The sequence below is a fragment of the Microtus pennsylvanicus genome, chromosome 1, assembly GCF_037038515.1.
Source record: "Microtus pennsylvanicus isolate mMicPen1 chromosome 1, mMicPen1.hap1, whole genome shotgun sequence".
NCBI classification, from domain to species: domain Eukaryota; kingdom Metazoa; phylum Chordata; class Mammalia; order Rodentia; family Cricetidae; genus Microtus; species Microtus pennsylvanicus.
In genome coordinates, this window is record NC_134579.1 from 133878655 (window position 1) to 133905734 (window position 27080).

At 53.4% G+C, this 27080-nt stretch overlaps 2 protein-coding genes and 1 long non-coding RNA gene across 6 annotated transcripts; 2 read left to right on the forward strand and 1 right to left on the reverse strand.

The window, feature by feature from the left end:
- Positions 1–250: 250 nt before the first annotated feature.
- On the reverse strand, positions 251–1316 carry LOC142857224 (uncharacterized). Its single transcript, XR_012911788.1, has 2 exons — positions 1104–1316; positions 251–801 (listed from the first exon to the last, which is right to left on the reverse strand). It is a non-coding gene; the product is annotated as an uncharacterized LOC142857224 (long non-coding RNA).
- Positions 1317–1437: 121 nt separating this feature from the next.
- Positions 1438–16748, forward strand: Lsr (lipolysis stimulated lipoprotein receptor). 2 transcript variants are annotated; one of them, XM_075984970.1, is made up of 10 exons: positions 1438–1791; positions 2663–3007; positions 8676–8795; positions 12062–12118; positions 12680–12826; positions 15208–15372; positions 15470–15529; positions 15623–15754; positions 15908–16536; positions 16620–16748. In XM_075984970.1, the coding sequence occupies exons 1-10, from the start codon at positions 1698–1700 to the stop codon at positions 16653–16655; spliced, it is 1785 nt and encodes a 594-aa protein (XP_075841085.1). In that variant the 5' UTR covers positions 1438–1697; the 3' UTR covers positions 16656–16748. The 2 variants fall into 2 exon arrangements, with proteins under 2 accessions (XP_075841085.1, XP_075841091.1); XM_075984976.1 differs by lacking the exon at positions 12062–12118 and having other exon boundaries at positions 1441–1791.
- A 905-nt stretch (positions 16749–17653) lies between these two features.
- Positions 17654–27065, forward strand: Usf2 (upstream transcription factor 2, c-fos interacting). Of its 3 annotated transcripts, none has more exons than XM_075984996.1 (10): positions 17654–17837; positions 18101–18147; positions 18264–18382; positions 18531–18650; positions 19109–19259; positions 19347–19434; positions 19734–19792; positions 25999–26093; positions 26192–26320; positions 26403–27065. In XM_075984996.1, exons 1-10 carry the CDS (start codon positions 17776–17778, stop codon positions 26490–26492), a joined length of 960 nt encoding a protein of 319 aa, XP_075841111.1. In that variant the 5' UTR covers positions 17654–17775; the 3' UTR covers positions 26493–27065. The 3 variants fall into 3 exon arrangements, with proteins under 3 accessions (XP_075841111.1, XP_075841121.1, XP_075841104.1); XM_075984989.1 differs by having other exon boundaries at positions 17655–17837; positions 18531–18731; XM_075985006.1 differs by lacking the exon at positions 18531–18650.
- The last annotated feature ends 15 nt before the right edge of the window (positions 27066–27080 follow it).

A 27080-nucleotide genomic window follows, 5' to 3' on the forward strand; every position in this document is an offset into this window, starting at 1 on the left:
GTTGGGAATAAGCCTGCCTTGGGAGGAAGCACACATCTTATCTTTGTGTAGAGATGGGGTATGTAAAAATGTCGAGTGAAAATGGGGTGATTAGGATGGGTTCTAATCTAATACAGATTCTCTTTCCTACGTTGAAGATGATGGATGACCAAGTTCCTAGGTATCGATAATATTGATAATAGCGAGGGTGTACAAAACACAAGGTAATGCGTATTACTGGTTTAGAATTATAAACGCTAGCAATGATGGCTATGATGATTTCCTCTGTTTTTTAATCATGATGGCTCATGAGCAGGGTGAAATTTTATGAGAAGGGTTTGCCTTTGAATGCGGCCCTGAGGAAAATGGGACGAGGTGTCCGCAGCAGGAAGGGGATTCTGGTAGCAACACCAGCCAAGTGTCCGATTCAGGACACGCCAGGTCAGTGTGGCTGAAGCCAACTAAGCGAAGAATGCAAAGTGAGTTGGGGAGGGACAATCAGGCCCGGTATGTGTATTTTGGAATTTTCTTGGGAGTAAGGAGGGGCTACGGGACATTTCTGAGCAGAAGGAAGTGACCGAGTTTTACAAGACAGAGAAGAAAATGATAGTACTCCCAACCCACCGGCCAGTTCACAATCTCCTAGAATGCGCGTCCCCTAGACGCCAGCAGGGAGCAGCAGTGTAACGCCGGGAAGGCCGAGAGGCGCTGGCCGCTCCCGGGGTGCAGGTGACGATCTGGGAACCTTTGAACCGAAACAAGTCTCCGGGCCTCCAGTCTTGGCACAGCGCCTTTAAGCGTCAGAACTTCCGGAAGCCTGACCTAGAGTAAGGGATGACCGAAGGGGAGGTGGAGAGGGAACCACAAGGAAGTAAGGAAACTGCCGAAGAACGACTGCAACTTTTTCAAAAGTTCTGTCCCCACGAGCATCGCCTGAGGGGCCAGAGCATCACTTTCAGAGGGGGGTGGGGGCGCTCATTGATACTTGAGTCATCCAACTTAGGAGCCCAGAAAGTCCGCGACACCTCCCCAACCGGGACGAGAGTGGGAAGGCAGGCAGCGTCACCGACACGCCTCTGCCAGCCCGGACCTTGCTGGGCATGGCACCTCCCCGCAGGGCGCACCTAGGCGGATCCAACGGCGCCGGAGACAGGGGTGGGGACCGGCAGCGAACAGGTGCGCAGCAGGGCCGGCCCCTCTCGGCAGGTGGAGCACCCTCAGGGGGCCTCTGTCTTCCTGGAGCACGGTCCTATCAACTTTGCCCAGAGCAGCAGGTGGTTGCACACGTCGCCTGGGGTGCGGGCGCCCTCCGGGCTAAGTGGTCACTTGGTTCAGGCCCTGGGGGCAGGAGCGCACCTGAGTCAGCCCACTTCCGGGGAGGGAGGCCCGCAAGCCCCTCCTCCGCCGCCCACCCCCAAGCCCAGCCCCAGGGCTCCCACCCTTGTGTACCTGGGCGGATCCATTCCTGGGAGTGCACAGGGGGTGGAGTGACCCAGAGAGCCGTCGCGCACTGGGTCAGTTGTCCCGGGAGAGCCGAAGACATGAGCTTCGTCCAAGTTTTTTTTGTAGGTTAGAACTCCTTCAGTGTAGAGAAAATGGACTTGAATTGAGGGCCGGGCGGATCAAGTACCCTTCTCGGCCTTGGTGCTCACCGCGCCCCCTACTCTTGGGATACTTGGGAGGGGACACGCGGGCTCCGTCGCTGCTAGACGGCCGCGATGGCGCCGGCGCCCAGCGCGCCTTCTGAGGCGCCTGGCTCTCGCCCGACCACTATGTTCTTCGTGTGGCTCTTTCTCATCACTTACAGTCCAGGTAAGGAATGGGGTCCCCGGTGCTGTGGGACGGCGGGAGGGCACTACAGAAGGTAGATGGAGGGCTGCGGTTTTCACCGGTCCTGGAGGAGCTGGAACCAAGAGGCGGGGGTGATGGCTAGTTCGAGGGTGCAGATTCGAGACCACCAGATTCCGCCTAGCTGGGGAGACCTCTGTGTGCCAGAGGAAGGGAATTTCTTTTATTGCCGCGTCCAGCCCGCTCCTCCGCCTTTGTTGGAGATAACAGGAAGTGAAACTCGGGATTCTAAGCCTGAGAACTGTACCCTTTGTGGGACAGGAGCAATGCCCCCCCCCACCACCACGGAAAAGGCCAGGCACTGGAATCTTGGGCACATCCCAAGATTTCTAAGTGTTGGGGTAACGGGGAGAGGGCACTCGAGGGCTAGATCCGACGGTCCCTGAAAGAAGAGCTCGAGAAATAGTAGTCCTGGCTTGGAGTGGGTGTGGAATTGGGGACTCCCTACCCCACGCACCTCCCGGGTATCTGTAGGGTGGACTTTAGAACCTGTAACCATCCTCCGCTGGCCATTGCGCGCTTACATTGAATATTGGCTCAGGAAGGGTTCTATTTGTGTCTGGGTGTGCATTTTGAGGAGAGTCTCTGGGGAGGAAAAGGTGGACAGAGTATTCCAGGAACCTGGCCTATGGGGCTACATATATATCACTTTTCAGCCCCAAGGGTGTGTAAAATGGGCACATCATCCAATTTGCCTCACCAGTCTAAGGGATTAAGGAGCAGTATGCCAAGTGCTCTGAAAAAAAAAAAACACACTCTCTGTTAAGTGGCATGGCTCCTTGCTGTTGCGGGACCCACTGAGTTCAGCTCTCCTTGTTGGCTCCTCTGCTCCCAGCTCCGGCCAACACCATCCAGGTGACTGTGTCGGACCCCTACCACGTGGTGATCCTGTTCCAGCCCGTGACGCTGCCCTGCACCTATCAGATGAGCAGCTCCATCTCAACCCCAATCGTGATCTGGAAGTACAAGTCATTCTGCAGAGACCGTGTGGCCGACGCCTTCTCCCCCGCCAGTGTGGAGAACCAGATAAATGCCCAGCTGGCAGCTGGCAACCCTGGCTACAACCCCTATGTGGAGTGCCAGGACAGTGTGCGCACTGTCAGGGTGGTGGCCACCAAGCAGGGCAACGCCGTGACCCTTGGAGACTACTACCAGGGCAGGAGGATCACCATCACAGGAAGTATGTGGGGCAGGGCTGGAGGAGGCTTGCTGGGGGCGGGGGGGGGAGTGCGAGGGTTTGAGTGTCTCGATGGGATAATGAAGGGAGGGATCCTTCCATTCACCCACCTGTCCATCCACCTATCCCTCCACCTATCCGTTCATTCATGTACCCACACATCCATCCACCCACACATCACCTATCATCCATCTAGCCTTCTATCCCATTACCCCACAATACAGTCCCTACCCTGTGCCAGGTTTGTTCCAGGCTCCGGGAACACAGATAGAATTAAACCATCCAATCACTCTCCTATGAAGCTCACAGTGTTGTAAGGGAGAAAGACTCAACATACAATGTCAAAAGCTTGCAGATTTAAGACAAACAAAACCCTGTTGTTTTATAATTGATACTAAACATGCTAACAGTGCGAAATAATACTTCCGCCAGCTATGGTGGCTCACAACCGTAATCCCAGCACTCGGGAAGTTGAGGCAGAAGAATCTCAAGTTCAAGACCAGCTTGTGCTACGTATAGTGAGACCCGGGGCCTGATTCAAATTTACCTAGAGTGGATTAACTCAGGGAGACCACATAGCAATTGAGTGACTCTGTTCTATTATTGTTATTTTTTCAGAGCCCCCTAGAGACAAGTGACTTGCTGGGGTGTCGCCCAGTTGATAACAGCTGTGTCCTAACTCCACCACTGTAGGTCTTCAGTCGTTCATTCATTCTTGTTCTCTGGTGTTGCTGTAGATGGAACCCAGGGCTTGGAACATTCTAGGCAGGGGCTCTACCACTGAGCCACCCACACCCCTCACTGGGGGACTCTAGGCAGGGGCTCTACCACTGAATTATATCCACAGCAATTGCCTTGGTGTTTACCATGGTCTGCTGTGTCCCAGGTGCTGTTAGACTCACTGGGAATACAGTGGTAAGCAGAACAGCCCCCAGACCCTGTCCCTGCCTCACATTACCTTCCAGAAGCAACACTGCCAGTGAAAAGACTTGGGAAGACTGGCAGCCCTGGGCACGATGGTGCACACCTGTAATCCTACCTAGCCTTGGGGAGGCGGACAACCACCCTCAGCTATGTAGCAAGTTGGAGGTCAGCCTGACTACATGAGCCCCTGTCTTGGGGAGTTTTGTTAAGTATGGGAGATTTCCAGTAGTTTTACAAGGTCCAAAGAAGGTAGCATTTGGCGATGTTAATTACTTGGATGTGCCATCTTTGCTAGTGTGATCTGATGGGTAGAGGAAGGACATAGGGACAGCAGCGGGCCAGGGGTGCAGGCATCCCAGGTAACGGATGTGTACATCCGTTCCTTGCCTCACAGGCAGCGGGGTGACTCTTAGCTGATCCCTGGAAACCAGGCCGTAGAGTATGCCCTCTCCCCATCAGGCCGCAGGTGGGCGGCGGGGTCCCAAGGAATCAGGTCTCAAGGAATTGCCTTGAATCTCCATGGAAATCCTAAGCTTTCTTGAAGTTGGGGGCTCACTCTGGGCCTGATTGCCCAATCCTAATCAGGACACCACAGACAGAGATTGTCCTTAAAGGCTGGTTGGACCTGGGTCTGCTCTGAGGGACACAAAACTTGGGAATGTCCATCAGGATATACCCTGGAGGACCCTCGTGACCAGACTGGGTGTCTCCAACTGGCTTATTTCAACAGTGGTAGGTAAGTGGCCATCCTTCCGAAAGTTCAAGTAACCATGGGAACGTCTTTCCTCTTCATCCTTGAGGATAAAGAGAGGAGAGGTGGGCCTCTCGGTGGCATCCCTAGGGTCATCCACTCTCCTAGTTTTAAGAGTGGAAGTGACTGTGGCCTGTCCCCAGCCACTCAGGAGGCTCAGGCAGGGGAGCGGAAGTTCAAGGCCACTTAGTGAAACCTTGTCTCCTAAAGCGAAGAGTAAAAGGGCTGAGCTGCAGCTGGTGGCACTGTACCTGTCTAGGCATAGGTCCCCAGGAGCTGCACAAGAAAAAAGTGATGGGAAAAGTAAATGTCCGCCACCTCCCAGTGCCTCTCTTCCACTCCAGATTTGGGGTTGTGGGGTGTTTTATCAGAGGCCCTAGTGTTAATCTCTTCAGGTTGCTTAGAGCCACCGTGCCCCCATTCTCAGCAGCACTGAATAGGACCCTAAGGACCTGAAATCTTGACTCTTCCCTCTGCCGTGTGCAAATAAGGAGTCAGGACATAGCCACGGAGGAGCCTAGCCTTCTTCCCACTGGAGACCAGTATCTTGGCCTCTCACCTCACCCCCGTGGAACCAGTGCCTAGCCCCTGTGATGTCAGGGGCCAGCAGGGACCAGGAACAGGGTGTGCCCCACAGGAAGGAGGTGGGCCCAGGCCTCAGGAGTGATCAAAAGAAGCCGGAAAGCCTTGCTGTTCATGGGTTCTGAAAACATTAAATGGGCCAAATACAATACAGCAAGGCCCAGAGCTGGTCCTAGAGGCCCTTGGTTGTAATGTCTGGCCTATGTAATCACTTCCTGTGCCAGGGGGTTCCTGTTCGCTCCTTCATCTTTGGACAGGACTTGCTATAAAGCATATGGCTCAGGGAAGAGCTATTGAGTCCATAGGAATGGGCACTGTGGCCAGTGGGCCTCCCTGCCAGACAATCCCTTGGATCCAGGGTCCCCTCCAAGAGCATTAACCATGGGTGCCCCAGTTCACGGCACCCAACACCCATTGTTGTACCCCAGATACATAAATGGGAAATCCTCCAGAGAGTAGTACAGAAAAATCTGGAATGCTTAGGACAGTCTGAGTTTCTGAGGGCCTTGTGAAAGGATGGGAGTCTGCATTGGAGGAATCTGCACGCAGACAACCTCAGTCAACAGCGGCCAGAAGCCTGACCTTGGAGGGCGAGTAGGTCTTCACGGTCTTCACTCCTCCAAGGTCACCCCCAGGCAGCCTTCCCAGAGTTGAACGGCTCCCCGCTTCCACGCCTGGCACTTTCTATCCCTCCTAGGTCATGTGCTTTATACCGTGCTCCCCATTTGATAGGGAGCCTGTTTTAGCTCTGGTCGGAAGCCCTCTAAGGACAACTTTGCTCCATGAAGTTTCTAGGTTCTTCTCAGAACCTCTGAACATCTTATTACTGGAGAACTCTTGAGACGGTTTCTGGCCTTGTCTTCTCCAGGATTTCACTCAGCAGCCCAGACGGGCACTGATCTCACCATCCTACTTCAGCCTCCCAAGTACTGTAATTAACATATTTGTATAGATTTGTGCGGTCATACCTGGCTCAAGCTTTTGTTTTTATCATTAACAAATTAACATGTGAGTTCAAGGCCAGCCTGGTCTGCACAGTCAGTTCCAAGTCAGCCAATAAAGAACTAAATGTACCTTTTATGAAAAAAAAAATCCAAACTAAAAATGAATTATTTAAATGAGCTAAGTGGCATTGTTTTTTATTCCCATGCATTTCCTTGGCCGAGCTCAGTAAAAGCAAGGTTCTCCAAGCACCTTTGGTTTGCTATGAGATTACATATCACGTGGAAAATGTCTTTGAATGTTCCTGAGAGGTTAAGGCTGGTTGTCTGTTAGTTCTGTAAAATAAGTGTACCCTGGAATCCCTGGAAGGGCCAGGGAACCCCAGGGTACCCCCTGGCCACACTGAGAACCTTCACGCTTTTTTTTTTTTGTTTTATTTTGTTTTAAAAGGCATCTTGCCATCATCACATTCAGTTCAACCTTTGCTCTCTAGTGAAAGTTACTTAAACACTTCCCGGAACATTCGGTGCAGTTTGTTGCGGGGCAGGGGTTGAGGTGGTCTCCCTATGTAGTCCAGGCTGGCTTCAAACTCTCCATCCTCATGGCTTACCCTCCCCAGTGCTAGAGATCATAGGCATGTGCCAGCCATACCCCCAGCCATGTTGAATGCTGAGTGAATGGAACAAGCAGTAAAAGCTAAGGAGAGGGATGGCCCTCCATGGAATCAGGTGACTGAGGCCGACTCTGTTCTTCTGACATTGTCATAGGTGAAGAGTGGGCGCCAGGCTTCAGTGAGCGAGCAGGGGAGCCTTGTGAGTTGCGGTGAGAGTGCACCTCCTGGTTGAGGCTTGAGAATGGAGAAGCAGCCTATGTGGATGGAGGAAGGAACCTAGCTGGAGTAGGCAGAAAAGATGGCTGAAGGCCCGTGAGATCATGGGGGTGACATTGACATAGCCAGTGACCAGAGAATATGCTAAGGGCTTTGCAGGCCTGGGGACTGTGCTTGGCATGATCTAGGTAGCTTCTGGAAAAGGGTTTCTTTTGAGGAAGCTTAGCCCTTAGTAGCTGGTATCCCAGTAGGTGCCAGGTATCATGATTTGGGCAGCCATGGTTAACATGGGTGTGGTGGACAGGTTTGTCATGCAGGCTCCTAGGTCCATGGGAGCCAGTGGCAGGCAGGTCATTAGGAGCCTAGGATCCGCAGCCATGATCCCCTGGGGTTCTACTGGCTAGAAAAAATGCTTACCACTAGGGCAGAGTCTCCAAGCCAGACTTCCCAGTCAGGTGGATGAAAGGATGTAACTAATTAGGGCCTGAGGAGTCCAGAGGAAACCGGATGTGCTGAAAGACTTTCATTAGCGGTGTAATTAGCAGGTTCCTTGCCTGGGGCTGCTTCAGACCAGAGCGTCCCCAAGCCCTGGGACTGGCCTGGAATGTGGGGGCAGGAAGGGAGGGGGGTGGGCTTGGAACTGGGAAGGTCTCTCCCACACCTGTCACACCCACTCCTTGGTGCCCAGGCATCTCCTATCTGGGATCTGGCCTAGTTAGTTTGGCTTCCTTGTTATGCGCCCAGCCTCAAGGCCTGCCCTGCAGAGGGAGGAGAGACTTGGGCTTTGAGACTTGGTAAGACTTGAGTCAAAAGCACAGACACTGGAGTCAGGCCATCCCTGCCTTTGGTCATCACTCCACACCACACATCTCACCCCCAAACCACAGTGAGAATGGTGCCCCCCTCCTGGGCTTGGTTTGGGCTGGTTTTGTTTCTGTGTCAGTGTTGGGTGAAGTCAGGGGCTCTGTGTGCTAGGCAAACCTTCTACCACTGTGCCACAGCCCTCGCCTGTGTTATTTGAGGTAAGGTCATACTATAGCCCAAACTGCATTCAGCTTGAGACCATGCTGCCTCCGTTTCCTGGATGCGGGATGAGCAGCCTGTGCCACCATGCCTGGCACCCAGATATTTTCAAAGAACCCATGTATGGTGTTTAGAGCCGTACATAAAAGGTAGTGTGCACTTGGATGAACGATGCCATTGAACTGGGTGGGCAGTGTCTGCAATCCCAGCAGTTGGGAAGCTGAGTTTGGAAGGATCTCTAGTTCAAGGCCAGCCTGGGCTACACAGTGAGCTACTGTATCAAACAAACAAAAACCTAATGATTTAGTACTTCACATGGATGATTTTCGTCTATAATGTCTGTGCATCATGTGCGTGCCGGTGCCTGGGGAGGTCAGGGAGGGTACCGGAGCCTCTGGAACTAGAGTCACAGATGTTTGTGAGCTCTTTTGCGTGTGTGCAGGGAACGCAGCAAGAGCAACAAGTCCCCCCTCTTAGCGGATGAGCCATTTCTGCAGCCCCATCCTTTGCTCCCTTCCCATGGTGTGTGTGGGGGGGGATCGGATGGACGGACACCCAGCCCCTCTTGATCTCAGTACCACCCCCCTGAGGTGTCTTCATACTGTCTCCTCCTGACCCAGATGCTGACCTGACGTTCGAGCAGACGGCCTGGGGGGACAGTGGGGTGTATTACTGCTCTGTGGTCTCGGCTCAGGATCTGGATGGTAACAACGAGGCCTACGCAGAGCTCATTGTCCTTGGTGAGTGAGGTTGGGTTCCCAGGGTCCTGGGGTGGGGGGAGTGGGAGCCGGTACTCCTTTTGTCCCCTCTTGTGTGTTCACCCTCTGTCATCCAGCTATCATGCTGGGCCCTGTCGCCTGCTTGCTACCCTCTGTGGCACTGCCAGTCACTTGGGATTCACTGTGCCTTGCACCCCGGACAGAACCCTTCCCTGTATGGCATTTCAAATCAGCCAGAGTCAGAGTGGAGAGAACTGAGGACTCTATTGGTCTCTGGTTTTAAAGACACACACATGGAGGCAAAGGCAGGTGGTGTAAGGGTCCAAGAAATGCTGAAGAAGACCCCAAACTTGAATAATATGCAGAAACAAAGAGCATTTATTTTATAGAAATAACAAGCATGTGGGGTCAACCATTTGTACAAAATGACGATCCAGAGAGGAATACACAGGCACCATTAAAGTATAGCTAGCGGAATTCCATAGCTAGGGGAATAGTTAGGTCATCTTAAACATAATTGGTTTAAGCAGGCAGCAGTTATATTAGCACATCTCCGATAGGCTCAAGTTTTGGGTTTTTTATCTTTGGATAATATTTGGGTAAGTCTAGATATGTTTCAGTTGGATTACAGGGACTGTCCTGTTTTGGTCACCGCCTTGATACCGTGGGGGGTGGCACAGGACTCACCTCTGTTTGAGGCCAACCTGGTCTACAGAGCGAGTTTCATGGTAGACAGATCTACAAAACAGAGAAACCCTACCTCAAAAACAAACAAAAGTAGAAGGTGGGCAGAGCTGATTTGCAGCGAGAACTTCCTTGACCGCAATGGGGTGGGGGGGTTGGTTTTGAGTCCCTTGTGACCTGGATGCACGCACCTGCGCTAGGAAACGTAACCTTTCCATTGCTCAAGGTTACTTAGAATTCCTGGTAAAGCAAGTGTGTTACAGTGCAAGCTGTTACATCGTCTCCGAGAGGACAACAGCAAGAAAAGTCCACAGGTGTTTGGATGAAAGGGTGTATTCTGAGAGGGAGGTGGCCCACGTTGGAATCTCTGCCCTTGGGAGGCTGAGTCAATACAATCAAGAGTTCTAGCCTAGTCTTAAGCCACATAGTTCCTTTCAGGACAACCTAGGCTATATTGAATTTCAGGGTAGTCTGAGCTACACGGTGAATCTCTAGCTAGCCTGAACTACATGAGGCCTGTTTAAAAAGGGAGTGGGGGCATTTTCTTTTTTTGTTGTTTTTGTTTTGTTTTCAAGATTTAGTTTGTATAGTGCTGTTTTGCCTACATGTTATGACTGTGTGAGGGTACCCTATCCCTTGGAACTGGAGTTGCAGTTATGAGCTGCCACGTGGGTGCTGGGAATTGATCCCAGGTCCTCTGTATAACCGAAGTTGGACCTACATTCGGCCACATTCCCAGGACCATGGTGTACCATGAGTCCCTCGTCCAAATAAAATGTTTGTTTTCTGTTCTTTTGGGGGTGGTGCTGTGTGTGCTTTATGCGGTGTGTGGAAATTTGAGTGTGTCTAAACAAGATGGACGGCAGGGGCCTGGGAGAGTGTCCCCAGGGTCTCCAGTCTGGCCAAGTGGTTTCCTTGCATGGGCCAATCAGAAGCCATCCCATAGTCTTACATGGCATTTGCTGGATGTGAGAGAAGCTTCGGTTGTGCATTGCTATCCTCATGGTGGGATCAGGTCCAGAGAGAGCTCGAGCCACAGGACAAAGGGCAAGTGATGGAATCCGCCCTCCGATGACCTAGGGACCTTTATTGGCATGTGCCATCAACAGGTCTTAGAGCTACTCGGGATCTCACAATGTTTGTGGTTTATATCTTATGTTAAAATTGAACTAGGAATGTTGTTTGAAACAGGCGATGTGGCCCAAATTAAAGTGGCAATCCTCCCGTATCTCTTCCCTTGAGTACTTAGATTATATATAGCATGTGCCACACAACTGGCGGAAACCGGCAAGTTTTTAAAATCCCAAGGTAACTCGGCATTGGACACTAGCCACCAAGGTGATGGTGGTGTCAGGGAGTCTGTGGAAATCCTGTTGTGCCCCAGGAGAGGGGAGTACACTTAGTGTCATGAGACCAAGTTCTGGCCTCCTGGCCCACACCTTGTTTTGGGTTTTTAACTCGTTTGTTTGTTGTGCGTCAGGATCTCCTGTAACCTTCAGTTCATCAGGTAGCTAAGGCTGCTTTAAACTCCTGTTTCTCCTGCCTCGACCAAGTGGGTGTGCCCTGGAGGGAGGTGTGTTGATGTGGAACCACAGTCTCCTGCATGTGTGTGTGCATGCGCATGCGTATGCACTCTCCTGTGTGTATGTGGGGCACAGGGCCTCATGGAACCTGGGTCTTGAAGTGTAGGACCAGATATGATTTTAACGTGCCTTCATGGCTCCTTACTACACTGGGAAAAACTACTGTGGGCCCGAGTGTAGCTGGGTGGTAAAGCACGTGCTTCATATTCATGAGGCCCTGGGTTCAACCCCCAGCACTTCAAAAATATACTAATTGTATTTCACAATTATGTTGCTGTACAGATAATTTATTATGATGGACTTGGTATCATTTTATCTTAATATTTTACTATTCAAATTTTAACTTTGACATAATCTTTATTTATTCTTTGATATTTCATACAAATATATAATGTTTTGGTTATATGCATGCATGTGCCCCACACCCCACTTTCAATTTGCCCCAGATACCCCCAACCCGCTCCCCTCCCAAATTCACCTGTTTTTCAAAACTAACCTGAGTCTTGTTATTAGTAACTATACGCTCATGGGTGTGTGGGCAAACCCGCTCTGTAGCCACATCCCCAAAGAAAAGTGACTGACTTCCCCAGCAGCTATAAGCTGGCCAAAAGTTCCTCATTTTGAGCCCTGAGTGGTGGCTCCTGCCTGTGATCCTGGAACCAAGGAGGCGGAGGCAGCAAGCTTGCTTCAAGTTCAAGACAACCTGAGCCACCATGTGAGACCTTGTTTCAAACCAAACAATAGACAATATCTTGGTGGCCTCTAGAGTATACCTACCGTGCCTGACAGGACTTATATACATGGGAGATGGGAATGCCAGGCTGAGGTCAAACCCTTCGGATGGGGCCCTTGTGGCAGGGTGGAAGGCGTGCAAATACCTCCGGTCAGGACTGTCCTAGGTGACCATTGTCTCTGTCTCTGCTCCAGGCATGTTTTCCACTGTTGAAGCTGGCCGTTCTAAGGGTGTTGGCTTTGGCTGGCCATGGCCAACATAACCTTGTTTCTCTTTTGTCCCTTCAGGCAGGACCTCAGAGGTCCCTGAGCTCCTACCTGGTTTTCGGGCGGGGCCCTTGGAAGGTATGGGGTGGAACCCCCGTTAGATTGCTTCTGTTTCTAGTACTTTCCCTCCCCCTAATCTCTTCTCGCTGTGGACTTCCACTAAACCCGTCCCGTTCTGACATCTAGTGGCCTGGCTGTGGGCTCGGGGTGGCCTGGGCTGATTGATCAGGTTCCGGGGTGCAGGCAAGGGACTCGAGTGACTGGTACCTGCTGTATTCTTCTGGGGTTCAGGTATTGGCTGTGGCTCCTTCCCTTCCTGAAGGCTACTTTTTGTTTGTGTTGCTCCAGCCAGGCTCCCTCCTGCTTCCTGCTTTGGCTGTCTGAACTCAGGATAAGGTCTCCCATGTGGTGACTTAACCTGACTGCAGTGGGGTTTGTGTCCCTTTGTCGCTATGCCCTAGTCTTGGGCACAGAGAACCAAGCGGTAGTTGCAGGTTCTCTGAGGAGCTTTGCAACTAGTCCCTTGTCCCAGAGTTGGCTCCACACCACCACCCTGTGGAGCCTGGGTGCCCTGCCCATCCCTGTCCATCTTTATCATTAATCAGGCCTCCCAGCTCAGGGCCTGTTCTTTCTCTGCAGATTGGCTCTTCGTGGTCGTGGTCTGCCTGGCGAGCCTCCTCCTCTTCCTCCTCCTGGGCATCTGCTGGTGCCAGTGCTGTCCCCACACCTGCTGCTGCTATGTCAGATGTCCCTGCTGCCCAGACAAGTGTTGCTGCCCGGAGGCCCGTAAGTGCCCCTCTCCCACTCTACTGGGCACATCGGCCTGCCCGCCCGCTCTGCAGACTGAGGCAATGTGCGGAGCAGGCCGCGCAGACCAGTTACTTACTTACTCTCCGCTATCAGTCCCTAACTCCGCTTTCCATTTCCTTTATTTTGAGGCTTCTCTTACGGTGTTAGGGATTGAAGCAAGGGCCCTGCGCATGCTAGGCAAAAGCTGCCCCTGAACGACAGCCCTAACTCTTGAGGTTGTTTTCTTTTGAGAGGGTAATTTATGGCTGTGGCTCAAAAACAAGATCACCAAAAGTAATAATGTCCAACATTACGAGATATTATTCACAGGAAAGTAAAGACCCCTTTAAAACAAAATCCAGGTGGGTTTGACAGTTTTCCTAGGCAGTCCCAGCACTGTGGAAAGAGAAGGTAGAGACAAGAAAAGCTGAAGTTCCAGGCTAGCCTGGGCTACACAGAGCTGTCTCAACATACAAAACAAAAACCTCAAGGTAAGAAACCAAGCAGGGTTTGTAGGGCACATCATTTCAGCTAACTTTAAGCAGCACACAGCACTCAAACTGCCCTCACATGGAGACTCTATATTGAGACATAGCCCTCACATCCAGGCGAGCACCTGTGGAGGGCTGGGGAAATGGGACCAGAAATGAAGGAAGCACCTACCTAAAGCGGAGGGAAAGAGGAGACAAAGGGGACAAAGCTGCTGGCCCTTTAGTCTTCCCTGGGAGGCTGTTCTGTTCAGATAGGTCTGCCCCTTGGTGTTTAACCCAAAGAAAAGAACAGGCCAGAGGGGGCTTTGTGGCTAGCTCGGTGCCTGACGGGCTGAGGCAGCTTGGGGCAGAGCTGGGCCCAGCAGGAGTTTGAGGGTTTTCACGTTGCGTGGGCCCCTTGAAAAGCCCCAAAACTTCCTCAATTACTCAGGCTGACTGGCCTAAAAACTCTGTAGCCCACCAGGTGGTGGTGGTGCGTGCCTTTAATCCCAGCACTCAGGAAGCAGAAGCAGGTGGATCTCTGTGAGTTCAAGGTCAGCCTGGTCAACAAAGCAAATTCCAGGACAGCCAGGACTATTTAACAGAGAAACCCTGTCTTAAAAATCTGAAAAACAAGAACAAAAAACTTTATAACCCTGTAAGACTGGAGAGATTAATCCAGTATGGTAGCCTTTAATTAATAATTAATCCAGTACACCTTTAATTCCAGCATTCAGGAGGCAGAGGCAGGTGGATCTCTGAGCTTGAGGTCAGCCTGGTCTATGTCAGGCAGCTCATAACTGTGTGACTCCAGCTTCAGAGTATCTTATTCCTCTGGTCCCATGGGCACCTACACTCAAATGTACATACCCATCCCCAACACACATACATACCAATGACAAATAACAGAGGTAACTCTTTAAAACAAACCAGAAATAACAAGGACCCAGGGCTGGTGAGATGGCTCCACTAGTAAAGGGGACGCACTTGGTGGAAGGAGAGAACAGATTTCTGCAAGTTGTCCTCTGACTTCCACAGACTGCCGTGGTGCACACACAATAGACATAAATGTTGATAATAAACAGACAAAAAACCCTCTGATAGGCGTTGAACATGTTGTGACCCTCCTGCCTCAGCCTCCTAGGTAGCTGGTATTATAGTACTACCCCAGAAAGCCAAGATGGACCCAGTGAGTTGAGTTAGGAATTGCCACCAGGACGGCCTCTAGGGTTTACCTAGGATTTACTGGAATGAGCTGCAGGGATAGGAGTGGGTGTGGCCAGCAATTGGAAACCCTGGAGGTACGTACTACTCCAGGGTGTGGGCCAGGTAAACTTCCAAGGCTCCTGTGTGCTTGCCTGACTCCACAGCTTTTCCCCAGTATGGCCTCAGTGCCTCAGTTTATGGAGACACTAGTGGTCCCAGAAGGCGGGGGTGGGATGGGGGGATCTTTAAAGGGGGTGACTTTGCCTACTATGGCCTTTAAGAGCAAGCCTGTCATTCTTATCCAGGTCTGTCTTGACTACAGAATGAGTCTAAGATCTTCCTGGGTCATTTATGAAGCCTCATCTCAAGACAATAAAGGAGGGGGCGGGTATTGGGAACCTGGCTCAGTGGTGAAGCCACTACCTAGGAAGTCTAAAGTTCTGGGATCCTTACAGAACACAGACACAAGATCACCCTGGAGTTTCACATGAAATTGGGGGCCTGATCTACCAGTGTGCACCCCTATTCTCAGAATTCCATGTGAAGTCAGATAGGAAGTGGGGACTTGGTGAAGGCTGTGTCCCCTAACCTACAGTATTGCAAGAATGGGATGAAGGGCAAACTCAGGTTCCCCCAGAATCCCATTCCAACATGAGACAGCACAGTCCCCAATCACCTTTCTCGTGCCAATTTGCCCTCCAGTTTATGCTGCCGGCAAAGCAGCCACCTCAGGTGTCCCCAGCATCTATGCCCCCAGCATCTACACCCACCTCTCTCCTGCCAAGACCCCGCCACCGCCGCCTGCCATGATTCCCATGGGCCCTACCTACGGCAGGTACCCTGGAGACTTTGACAGAAATAGCTCAGGTAAGACCTGGGGGAGGCTAAATGGGGTGGGGTAAGGCTAGAAGGGAGCACCCTGCTTTGCTCCAAAGAGTAACCACTGACAACCTATCTCTACTAGTCGGTGGCCACAGCTCCCAGGTACCTCTGATGCGTGATGTGGATGGCAGTGTATCCTCAGGTAAGAGCCTGTTTTGAGGTGAATGTGGCTGGAGAGTTGATCCACATGCACCCCCCCCCCCCAAAAATACAACCACCTTGTTCCTTTCCACAGAAGTACGAAGTGGCTACAGGATACAGGCTAGTCAGCAGGACGACTCCATGAGGGTCCTGTACTATATGGAGAAGGAACTAGCCAACTTTGACCCTTCCCGGCCTGGCCTTCCCAATGGCCGAGTGGAACGGGGTGAGCTGCAGACCTGAGTCTAGGGGAGGATGCATGCTTGATAACAATCTTGCATGCACTCCTTGCCTGCTGTACTCCCAGGGGAGGGTGTGCGCCTATGGGTGACAAGGTTGGACTTAACCTTAGTCCCACTGACATCTCCCTTCTCTACAGCCATGAGTGAAGTCACTTCCCTCCATGAAGATGACTGGAGATCTCGGCCTTCCAGGGGTCCCGCTCTTACCCCAATTCGGGATGAGGAGTGGAGTCACCACTCGCCTCGAAGTCCCAGGATGTGGGAGCAGGAACCCCTTCAGGAACAGCCAAGGGGTGGTTGGGGATCCGGGCGGCCTCGGGCCCGCTCTGTAGATGCTCTGGATGACATCAACAGGCCCGGCTCCACTGAATCAGGAAGGTCTTCTCCCCCAAGTAGTGGGAGGAGAGGACGGGCCTATGCACCTCCCAGAAGTCGCAGCCGGGATGATCTCTATGACCCCGACGATGCTCGGGACTTGCCACGTTCCCGAGATCCCCACTATAATGACGACCTCAGGTCTAGGGACCGGCGTACGGACCCCAGATCTCATCAGAGATCCCGGGATCCTCGGGATGCTGGTTCCAGGTCCCGGGACCCTCAGTATGATGGACGACTCTTAGAAGAGGCCTTAAAGAAAAAGGGGTCTGGAGAGAGAAGGAGACTTTACAGGGAGGAAGACGAGGAAGAGGAGGGCCACTACCCCCCAGCGCCTCCACCTTACTCAGAGACTGACTCGCAGGCCTCACGGGAGCGGAGGATGAAAAAGGTTAGCTAGGTCCCTCTGACTTCACAACCCCCCCCCTCCTCTAGCCCATCCAGTTCACATTCTTTTCTTTTTTCTTTTTGCAGAATTTGGCCCTGAGTCGGGAAAGTTTAGTCGTCTGATTCCACGTTTTGTATGTAGCTTTTATACATTTTTTTTAAAACTGGAGTACTGATGAAACTCTTTACCAAGCCTAATAAAGTACTTAATCACAAGTTCTGAGCGTCTGTTTTGCTGCGCGACATGGGGGGGGGGGGGGTTGACCGGCGCAGGAAGGACCAGACAGGCCTTCTGCCTTCTCCTTGGCCTGCCGCCTGGAGTACGTGCCCCATGCCGCCTCCACCCTGCCCCGCCCCAGCGTGCGCATGCGCCCCGCAACCGGGAGCGCGCACGCGCGCTCCCCCCACCCCCATCGTCTGGGCTACCCCCACGACCTACTTTACAGTCTTGAAACCCTGTGACCCCGGCGATCTGAGCCCCGCGTCCGTGTAGCCGGGCATTCTAGCCCGGCCCGCGTTCCAGCCCGCGGTGGTCCCTGTAGAGTTCCCGGGCCTAAGCGCTTGCGCGCCCGGCCGCCACCAAGAGACAGACAGCGCGCGCGTTCCCCGGGACCTGCCCTCCCCCTCCCCCTGCGCGCGCGCCCGCCCGACCCGGGATCGCGCCGTCGCCACCACCGCGCGCGCGCAGCTCCAGTAAAGGAGGAAAAAAAAAGGAAAAAAGAGAAAAGGGGGGGGGTAGATAGAAAGCGGCGGCGGCTGCAGCCACGATTCGCCGCCGGACCGGGCCAAGCCGGGCGGCGAGCTAGCGAGCCGGTGATCCAGGGAACAGGGCGGTCGCCATCCGGGCTGGGCCGTGTTAAAAAAAAAAAAAAAAAAAAAAGCTCAAGTCGCGGCGGCGGCGGCGAGCGCTCAGGGAAGCAGGCCCCAGGCCGCGTGCGGCGGACCGACCGACCGACGGGCGGGAGGGCGGGGGGCAGCTGAGCTGCGGCCCGGAGCCTCAGGCCGCCCGGAGCCGGCGGCGGCGGGCGGAGGCGGCAGGAGGAGGCGGCGGCTGCAGGAGCGGCGGCGGCGGCGGCGGCATCTCCTCCTCACATGACCCCACTGTTTGTCCCCGTGATCAGCGCGAGCGGCTCCCGTGTCTCCTCCGTCCCCTCCTGCCGCGCGGCGTGAGCGCCGGGCTCGGGCCCCCCCGGCCGCCCGCCCCCTCCCCTCCCTCCCCTCCCCTCCCCCCCCCGCCCCCCCCATGGACATGCTGGACCCGGGTCTGGATCCTGCTTCCTCGGCCACCGCTGCTGCCGCCGCCAGGTAAGCGCGCCGGCGGCTCGCGCCCCTCCGCGCGCCCTGGGCCCCGGCCCCTCAGCCCCGCGTGCGGGGGCCGCCATGATCCCGAGCGGCCTCCGGGCCCGGCTCAAAATGGAGGCCGCGGGGAGGGGACCCGGGTGGGGGCTCGGCAACACTGTTGACCCTGGCGGGGCCCGGGCCTGGAGGGGCGACCGGCGGGCCGCTGCGCCCCGGCCGGGCTGCGGGCCTCACTGACCCCGGGCCCTGCCCCTCGTGTGCCCCCGCAGCCACGACAAGGGACCCGAGGCCGAGGAGGGCGTCGAGCTGCAGGAAGGTGAGTGCTTGCGGGGCCACGGGGGCTGCGGCCCGCGCCGGGGTTACAGGCCGGGGACGCCGGGGGACCCCCCGCGCGCCCCGCTGAACGTGCCCCCTGCCCTGCTGCCCCCACAGGCGGGGACGGCCCGGGGGCTGAGGAGCAGACGGCGGTGGCCATCGCCAGCGTCCAGCAGGCGGCGTTCGGCGACCACAATATCCAGTACCAGTTCCGCACAGAGAATAATGGAGGCCAGGTGAGGCGGCCGCGGCCCGGGAGCCCCGAGGGCCAGCGCCGGGGCGAACCGAGGGAGGGTGGACGCGTGCGGCGGGCCAGGGAGAGGCTCCGACCTGGCCCCTGCCGGGGCCCTAGCGTCGGTCTCGTCGCTCTGCCGCCCCCTGCAGGTGACATACCGCGTAGTCCAGGTGACTGACGGTCAGCTGGACGGCCAGGGCGACGCGGCCGGCGCCGTCAGCGTCGTGTCCACAGCTGCCTTCGCGGGGGGGCAACAGGCTGTGACCCAGGTGGGTGTGGACGGGGCAGCCCAGCGCCCCGGCCCGGCCGCTGCTTCTGTACCCCCAGGTCCCGCGGCACCCTTCCCGCTGGTAGGTGGCCCGCAGTTGCTGGGGAGGGGTTGGGGAGGGGGAAGCCCCAGGGGATCGGGTGTGTGTGACACACACACACACACACACACACACGTTCTCCAGGCCGTCGAGCCGTGTAAGGCTGATGTCTTGCACAGACATTGGACAGGACTCTTGAATTTTATTTTTCTCTATAAGACAGGGAAAAACTTAGGAAAAAAAAAGAAGTAGAGTAGCTGAGCTAGTGACAGTTGAGTCCCGTCAGAAATGAGATACTGGACAGAATGGTAACCACAGCGGGCTTCCCCCTCGCCTCACAGCTTAGTAAATAAACACCGACCCCAGCAACAAAGGTGGGGGAAACCCTGGCTAAGGATGGCCTATGTCCTCGTCCCTAGGCTGTAATTCAAAATCCATTCAGCAATGGTGGCAGCCCAGCCGCAGAAGCAGTCAGCGGGGAGGCACGGTTTGCATATTTCCCAGCATCCAGTGTGGGAGATACCACCGCTGTGTCTGTACAGACCACAGACCAGAGCCTACAGGCCGGAGGTAAGGGGAGGAACGGTAGAGCTAGGGAAGTCACTTAAGCAGTTCCGCCTTGACCTCTCACTGATGCTCGCTGCACATTTCCTGCAGGCCAGTTCTATGTCATGATGACACCCCAGGATGTGCTTCAGACAGGAACACAGAGGACAATTGCACCCCGGACACACCCCTATTCTCCGTATGTGCCGTAGTCCCATTGTCGGGGGGCCGAGGAAAGGGAGGGTGTTTTTGGCCTAAGAGCTGGGTCTGTCAGTACAGAGCAGGAATGGGGTATGGGTTTTGTTAGCTTTTGCTTTTGAAGTACCCATTTAAAAAAAAAGAAATGTGGACTGGAGAGGTGACTGAGTAGTGGAGCGCTCACGTTTTGCAAGCCCTGGGCTCTACCCCAGTACCATGAAATCAAAGGTGTTTGCAAGTCTGATAGCTTGGTAAATACTTGAAGAGACTGGGTATCTGCCATTTCCCCTTCTATTCTAGAAAAATCGATGGAACCAGAACTCCTCGAGATGAGAGAAGAAGAGCTCAGCACAACGAAGGTAAGGATGGTGGTGTGGTCCTTGGCCAGCTCCTGGGCTCCAGGGTGCTCTGAGCCCATTGTGTGGCATGCCCAGATGCCAGAGAGGTGTATGCTGAGTGCGTGGGTAAGGGCTGGTGGGTGAAGGGGCAGTAAGCTGTTAGGAAAGATAGAGGACACGAATTGGGTTTGGCCAGATGTTTTCTCAAGCCCAGCCTGTGATCTTGATTTGTTCTATTGGCCAGCCTCTTAAAATGGCTGACCTCACATCCACATGTGGCTTTTACCCTTCGCATTCCCTTGCCTTCCACCTGTGTGAAAGGAAGTTGCTCCTCTGACCAGCTGAAGCCAGAGCCTCCCACTCTTCCGGGAAGCTACGCAGTTCACCCTGAGGTCTTTTGCCTGTTAGTGCTGTTCCTTGGTCTCCCAGCCTTGTAAAGCATGTAACAGGCCCTCAAGGCAAGGCAGTTCTGACACCCAAACTCCATCACTCAACAAATGTTTACTGACCCTGGATCCCAGTCAGGGCAGCAGCACAGGCCCTGTGCCAAGACCTCACTCAGCCTGTCCTAGAGGTTTCAGTCAGAATTGCTAACGAAGGACAACTTACGGTGGAAAGATTGCCGAGGCACAGAAGGGAGGTTGCCCCAGGAAGATTTTTCTGGGAACTTAGCAAGTAGAGGGAAACACAGGCGAAAGAAAGTCAAGATGTTTCAGTGATGCTCTTTGCTTGTCACTGAGCTTCTGTGTGGTTCCTTTGAGACTGAACCAGGATGGAGGCCTCGGACCCTGAGATTCCGGGGTATTTTGATATAAATAGGGGTATAGGTTACTGCTGTTCTAAGCGGCTGGCAAGCTTTTGGCCAAGCGTTCACCCCATCTAGACCTCAAGTGCAGTGGAACAGCAGAGACAAGGTCTGGGCTCTCAGCATCGCTGGGAGGAGACGAGGTACAGTTACCATTGCCCTCAGCGTGCCTGAGCACTGGAAAGAGATCGCTGAATGGGTGCAGCAGAGGACTTCAGAGTCCTCTCCGGACCCGAGGAGACACAAAGGAATGCCCAGGCCCCTCAGCTATAGACACTTAAGTTTGAGGAAGAGCAGATGGGGAAGGGAAAGAGGAAGGTCTTAGGGCTGGGAAAGGACCTGCCAGGCTGGCTCACACTGGGTCTCTAGCTCTTCTCAGAGCAGTTGTCCTGACCCTGGGGGTATAGTCTGGTGATGGGGACACCAGTGTGGGGTCTGTGTGTGGAAGCAGGATGATAAGGTGATGGGAAACTAGAGACTAAGAAGTCACATGTTAGAGATGACTTCTGGGAAGGGGGAGGCCTGGTCTGAGGTCTGGCTGGTCTGGCTGTGGAGAATGGGCATAAGGAGAAGACTCTGGAGCAGCTTGGTTGATGCTTAATGCCCTAATGCCAGGTCAGGTGGCTTTGAAAGGAAAGGGTGAACTGGGGCTTGCGGTCGGTTTGGAAGTGAGGCAGGGGCATTTGAGGGTCCTCCAGTGCTTTACCCAGGCAGTTACAGCCTTACAGCCCATCTATCCAACTCAGGCTGGGGTTTCAACCTTGGCACCTGTGTTGTCCTGTAAAATGACTAAGACCCTTGGTGGTCCTAAACCCCCACCCCTATCTGCAGCCTCCCACTAAGCAGGGCAGCCACCCGCCCTCCAGTTCATTCTGCCTTACCCTGGATTCATCCAGCTTGGAGCCTTTGTTTTTTCATCCTCCAGCAAGCAGTTTTCATAACCTCTCCACCCCCACCTTCCAGCTACAACCAGCCCTCTGGCTTCTAACCTGTAGAAGGTTTGAACCACCATCTGCCTGTCCTCCTTGTGGCTTGGCAGTCTGGCCTACCGGACTGGCTTCACTGAAGGTCACCTGTGACGACCTCATTGCCAAATCTACTGGCTTCCTTTTCTGTGTGAGCTCCAAGCATCTGCCCCTGCCTGTTAACCCCAGGTCTGCTCCCTCTGCTTTTGGGACTGTCTCTTCTTTTCCTGCTCACTCTTATTCCAATGTCTTTGTTTCTCCTCCCCACCCATTCCCACAACAACCTGCATTTAACCTGCCACCTGCTCTCCAGGCTGAGTCTTAGGGGTTCTGACTGCTGTCAGAGGGGAAGGGAGGTCTTACAGCAGACTTCCTCCTGAACTGGGAACTGGCTTTGACTGGCTGTTCCTGAAGGCCTAGGTCTGAGTCCCTTTTCCATTTACTAGTAAGCACTCCCACTCCTACCCCCCCTCCAGAGGTGCAGAAAAGCTCCCCTAAGACTCATCCCCAGCACCCAGAAGTCTTACTTTTTTTTCTCCAGAAAGGTGATAGTTGCCTCTTCCCACCCTCCTAGGGCTTGCACACACACCCCCGCACCCCCACCCCGCACCATGGCACCACAGGATGGAGTTTCTTTCTATTCCTTGGGCATTGGAAATTGCCACTCAGAATCTCCACGTTGGCTGTCCGTGAGACTTAGCCCAACTTATCCACACAGAACATGCTGTCTGCCCTCCCAAGAGCCTCCATGTATGCTTCTCTGCCACAAATGAGGCGAGGCTGCTTTCAGAGTTCTGCCCTTGCCTTCCCAGGACTCTACTAGCATGAGTTCCCTGAGACTTCTCTTTCATTTCTCCCTCTGGCTTTTCTGCAGGGTGGGGGTTGGGAGCTCCAGAGGGTGCCTGCAGGGCCCTAAGGGAGCGGTGAACCTTTGGCTGCTCCAAGGGGGTATGTGGGGAGACTATTGTTACTGGTAGCAGAATTTGTTTCTGGAGGTGGAAATGCAGTCTTTACTTTAAATGCTGAGCCTGGTTGCTTTTTCTGTTAATTTCACTGTGGTAGTCTTTCTACTTGGGGTCTTAATTTATGGTAGTGGTCTTGTGGAGGGTTCTTTTTCTGATGGCCCTGGGGTAGAGTCTAGGGCCAGGTACTGGGGGGAAGTGCTCTCCAGTTACTGCTCCCAGCCTTTTCACTTTTTTTTTTAACCTTTTTGAGACAGTCTAACTAATTTGTCCACGCTAGTTTGAACTTGGAAACCTGCTTCATAGTCCCTAGTAGCAGGGATCTCCAAATCTTTACTTTTTAAAGCTGGATATGGTGCCTGTTTATAATCCCAGCACAGGTGAGGCTGAGGCAGAATCGTGAGTTTGAGGCCAGCCTGGACTACATAGTAAGAACCTGTCTTAAAGAAAGATGAAATAAACAGACAAACTTTTTCCTTCCTCGTGCAGATCTGTGGCTGCAGACTTTTGTCTCTCACATTTGGACAAATATTTTCATTATCATTTATATCAAGATGTTTTTCAGATCTCTTATGACTTCTTCTTTGACCCAGGTTATTCAGGAAGTGTATTGACTCCAGGCATGTGGAGCTTAGGATCTCATTTTTGTTTGATTTCTCAGATCTCTGTATGCGGAGCATAGCTGATGTGGTTCCAATTATTTGAGGATGTGGAGCTTACCTTGGACTCTGTGTCCAGTCTAACTTGGAGAAGGTGCCACGTGTACCTTAGTGGATGTGCGCCTGCTGCTGGGAAAGGTCCCCTCCACAGGGAGGGCGGATTGGCTGAGATGGCTGGGGATTTCCGACTTGGGTGTTTTCTTGCTGTTTTTGGAGAAAGGCATGCTAACATCTCCCACTGTTGGTCCCATCCTTCCTTCCATCCTGACAGGTTCTGTTGTAACATGTGGGGTTTTTTTGTTTTGTTTTTTGTTTTTCAAGACAGGATATCTCTGTGTAGCTTTGGTGCCTGTCCTGGAACTAGCTCTTACAGGCTGGTCTCAAACCCACAGATCCGCCTGCCTCTGCCTCAGGGATTCTGGGATTAAAGGCGTGCACCACCACCACCAAGCTTATTTTGGTTTTTGAGCCAGGATTTTTCTATGTAGATTTGGCTATTTTGGAACTCACTATGTAGGCCAGACTACTCACAGAGTTCTGTCCTGCCCCTGCCTCCTGAGTGCTGGGATTGAAGATATGTGCCCCCACCCCTGACTGTGAGATGTATTTTAAGTGTTGTTGTAACTATGGGCTTCTGTGAGACCGGCCTTCTGCCAATCCAGTGTGTCCTAATAGTTTTTCCAAGCCACGGGCCTAACCATGTTACTACCTGGACACAAGCTGTAGTTAGCTTATGTAAACACAACACACACACCCGACAAGTGGTTCATGTAATCTTTTGTGTGATCTTATTATCCGTGTGTCTGGGACCCTTCTCAGAAACCCAAATGTTTTTCTTTTTGTGTGTGTGGGGGGGCGGGTTGAGACAGGGTCTCTCTGTGTAACAGCCCAGCCCTGGCCCTGGCTATCCTAGAACTAACTCTGTAGACCAGGCTGGCCTCAATCTCACAGAGATCCGCCTGCTTCTGCTTCATCCTACTGTAGGCCCCATGCAGAGTGCTGCTCCACGCCTCCCTTCCGTGGGCACAGTACCCCCGTTCACATATCTTCTCAGTCATGAGCACCACCAGGACAAAGCCAGGGTTGAATCCACCGTGTTTAAAGCCACACACCGCTACATTTTGCAGAACTAAATGCAGACCAAAGGAGCTCTGTCACACACATCTACCCTTAACCCTGACGGGCTGAGGTGTGGTTGTCAGATACCCAGGCTCTAGAACAGTGGACATAGCAGATGGGGAAGCACTAAGTGAGCCCTGTAGAGCCCGAGGTAGAGCACTCTGACAGGGAATGTGGTGGTAGTGCTTCTAGGCCCTAGCTAGACCCAACTTTACTGCTGCAGTCTGCCACCAAGTTCCCAGAAGAGTCCATCATACTTGATGGTGACAGTGAGCTAGCCCTAAGCCTAGTGGAGATAGCCCAGCCGTTACCAAACTTGGCATAGCTGCATCCTTGGCAGGACATTGGGGAGATCTCAGAGAAAGAATCATTGCTGTGAAGAGGGCATGGACAGAGTGGGAGAGTCTGCTTTGGAAAATGAAATCATTCATGCCTGAGTGGAAGTAACCAGGCAGAAGCAGTGGCCTCTACCTGTTCCTGGGCCCTGAGATCCTCTCAGGGAATGTCATGGGCATGGTATGAGTTCAGGTCTGAGGAGAAAGGAGCCCTCCTTACCCACCCCTCTCATTTCAAGCCTTCCCATTTTCCATCCTCACTGCCCTCATTAGGAAGTGGCCCTCTTGCCCTTTTCCCACAGCCCATCAGGTTCGACGCCCAGCTCCCCTCTACAAATTTGACAGGTGTCTCCAGTCCTCCTGTAAGAGGATGGGGGCTAAGAGGAGACTTGGGGGTGCCAGGGTCTTTTGTGCCCCAACAGTAGGAGGTCTGTGCTCTGGAGGTAAGGAAGGACCCCAAAGTCCTGCTCCAACAAGCTGTGGAACTGGTTCCAAGTCAGGTGGTTCCTGGCAGGCATCCTGAACATATGAGAAGCCAGAAGAAGGCACAGGCCTTGTCTGTAGACAGTTGATACTCAGTATAGCTATCAGTAGGGTTGCAGAGTTTCATTAAAGCTCGAGTCTGCACTTTGAAGTGAAATCTGTACTTGCCATGCTTTGTCTTCGAGGTATGGGGTTCACAAGGCCAGGCCTCATAACCATAGTCCTGGTCTGGAGAGTGCAGCTTGCCAAGGCTGTGGAGTAGAATTTTAAACAGAGAAGGCATGATCAGGTTTTCACACTGAAGATGAGAAGGGGCTGGGCTGTAGCTCAGTTGTAGAGTGTGGGCTTCCATCTCAACAATGAAGAAAACCACATATAGAGCAGCCGGCCACTTAGGAAATGGAGGCCAGAGGGTCAGAAGTTTAAAGTTGTCCTTGGCTACACAGTTTGAGGCCAGCCTGACCTACATGAGACCCTATCCCCAAGGGGACCAAAAAAAAAAAAAAAAAGATTGGAAAAGCAAAATTAGAGAAGCCAAAGTCTGAGGACATTCCGAGAATGAAATGCAAGGATTACAGGAGCTATGGCAGTTGCTGGATCCTGCACGAAGGGATTCTGCCCCTCAAAAAAAGGTGTGAGTCCCAGTGCCCAGAGCCGCGTTTTCAGAGTGTGGGTGACGCTGTAGTTTTTCTGTGTTGGCTCCAGTGTGTAGCATGTGCTAGGCAGGCAGTGAAAACAAGCCTGCAGTTGTTAGTGTGGGTTCCTGTCCCGACAGTGTGGCCCTTGAGAATTGAGACTTGGTTGGTCTTCTCATGAAGCAATGTGGCCCATGGGGAGGTGGCAGCCTAGAGTCCCTGTGAGATCCTTACTAGTGCCATGACTATCACTGTCTCCTACAGTGGAGCGGAGACGGAGGGACAAGATCAACAACTGGATCGTCCAGCTTTCAAAAATCATTCCAGATTGTCATGCAGACAACAGCAAGACAGGAGCGGTGAGTGGCCCGGGTGTCCCGTCCCTTCCAGGAAGTCTAACTAACACCAGGCACAGGAGCTGTCCTGTCCTCTGACTCCTGCCTGCTCCCCTCTTCAGAGTAAAGGGGGCATCCTGTCCAAGGCCTGTGATTACATCCGGGAGCTACGCCAGACCAACCAGCGAATGCAGGAGACCTTCAAGGAGGCCGAGCGGCTGCAGATGGACAATGAGCTCCTGAGGCAGCAGGTGGGTGCAGACCTGGAACCCACTGGGAGCCCAGGATGCCAAGGCTAGCCCCTGGCTCATGTGTCCTCTGTGGTGCCTGCAGATTGAGGAGCTGAAGAATGAGAATGCCCTGCTTCGAGCTCAGTTGCAGCAGCACAACCTGGAAATGGTGGGCGAGAGCACCCGGCAGTGATGCCCACTGACCTACCCTGCAGCTGCTGCCGGCCTCTGCTGCCCCTCCCCCAGCCCTTAGCACAGAGAGGGAGATGCTCCTCCCCAAGCTGCGTTTTTTTATAGTAGATTTTTAACAAAAACAAGGAGACATAATGCATTTCTGTGGATACATTGCCCACTACCCTCCTCCTTGCGAAAATGATGCCCACCTGCCCACCTGTCCGCCACCCTCCCTTCTCAGTCCTCACCAGGAGGAGCAAGGGAGGAGGACAGAGGCCCCGCTGCCCGCTGCCTCCTTGGTCTCTAGGGGTATTGAGACAGGGTGCTTATGGGAAGGAGGGAGCTTTGGGGGCGCCTTCCCTGGGGCCTGGACCTATGCAGGGAGGCCACGTCCCTCATCCCTCTTGTTTCTGGATCCCTGCTCCCTCTGGGTGTGTGTGTGTGTGTGTGTGTGTGTGTGTGTGTGTGTGTGTGTGTGTGTGTGTGTATGCGTGTGTGTGTGTTTTAATTTTCTTTATGGAAAAATGGACAAAAAAAATAGAGAGAGAGGTATTTAACTGCAATAAACTGGCCAGTGTGGCCCCGCCTTGTCTGTCTGTGTTTCGGT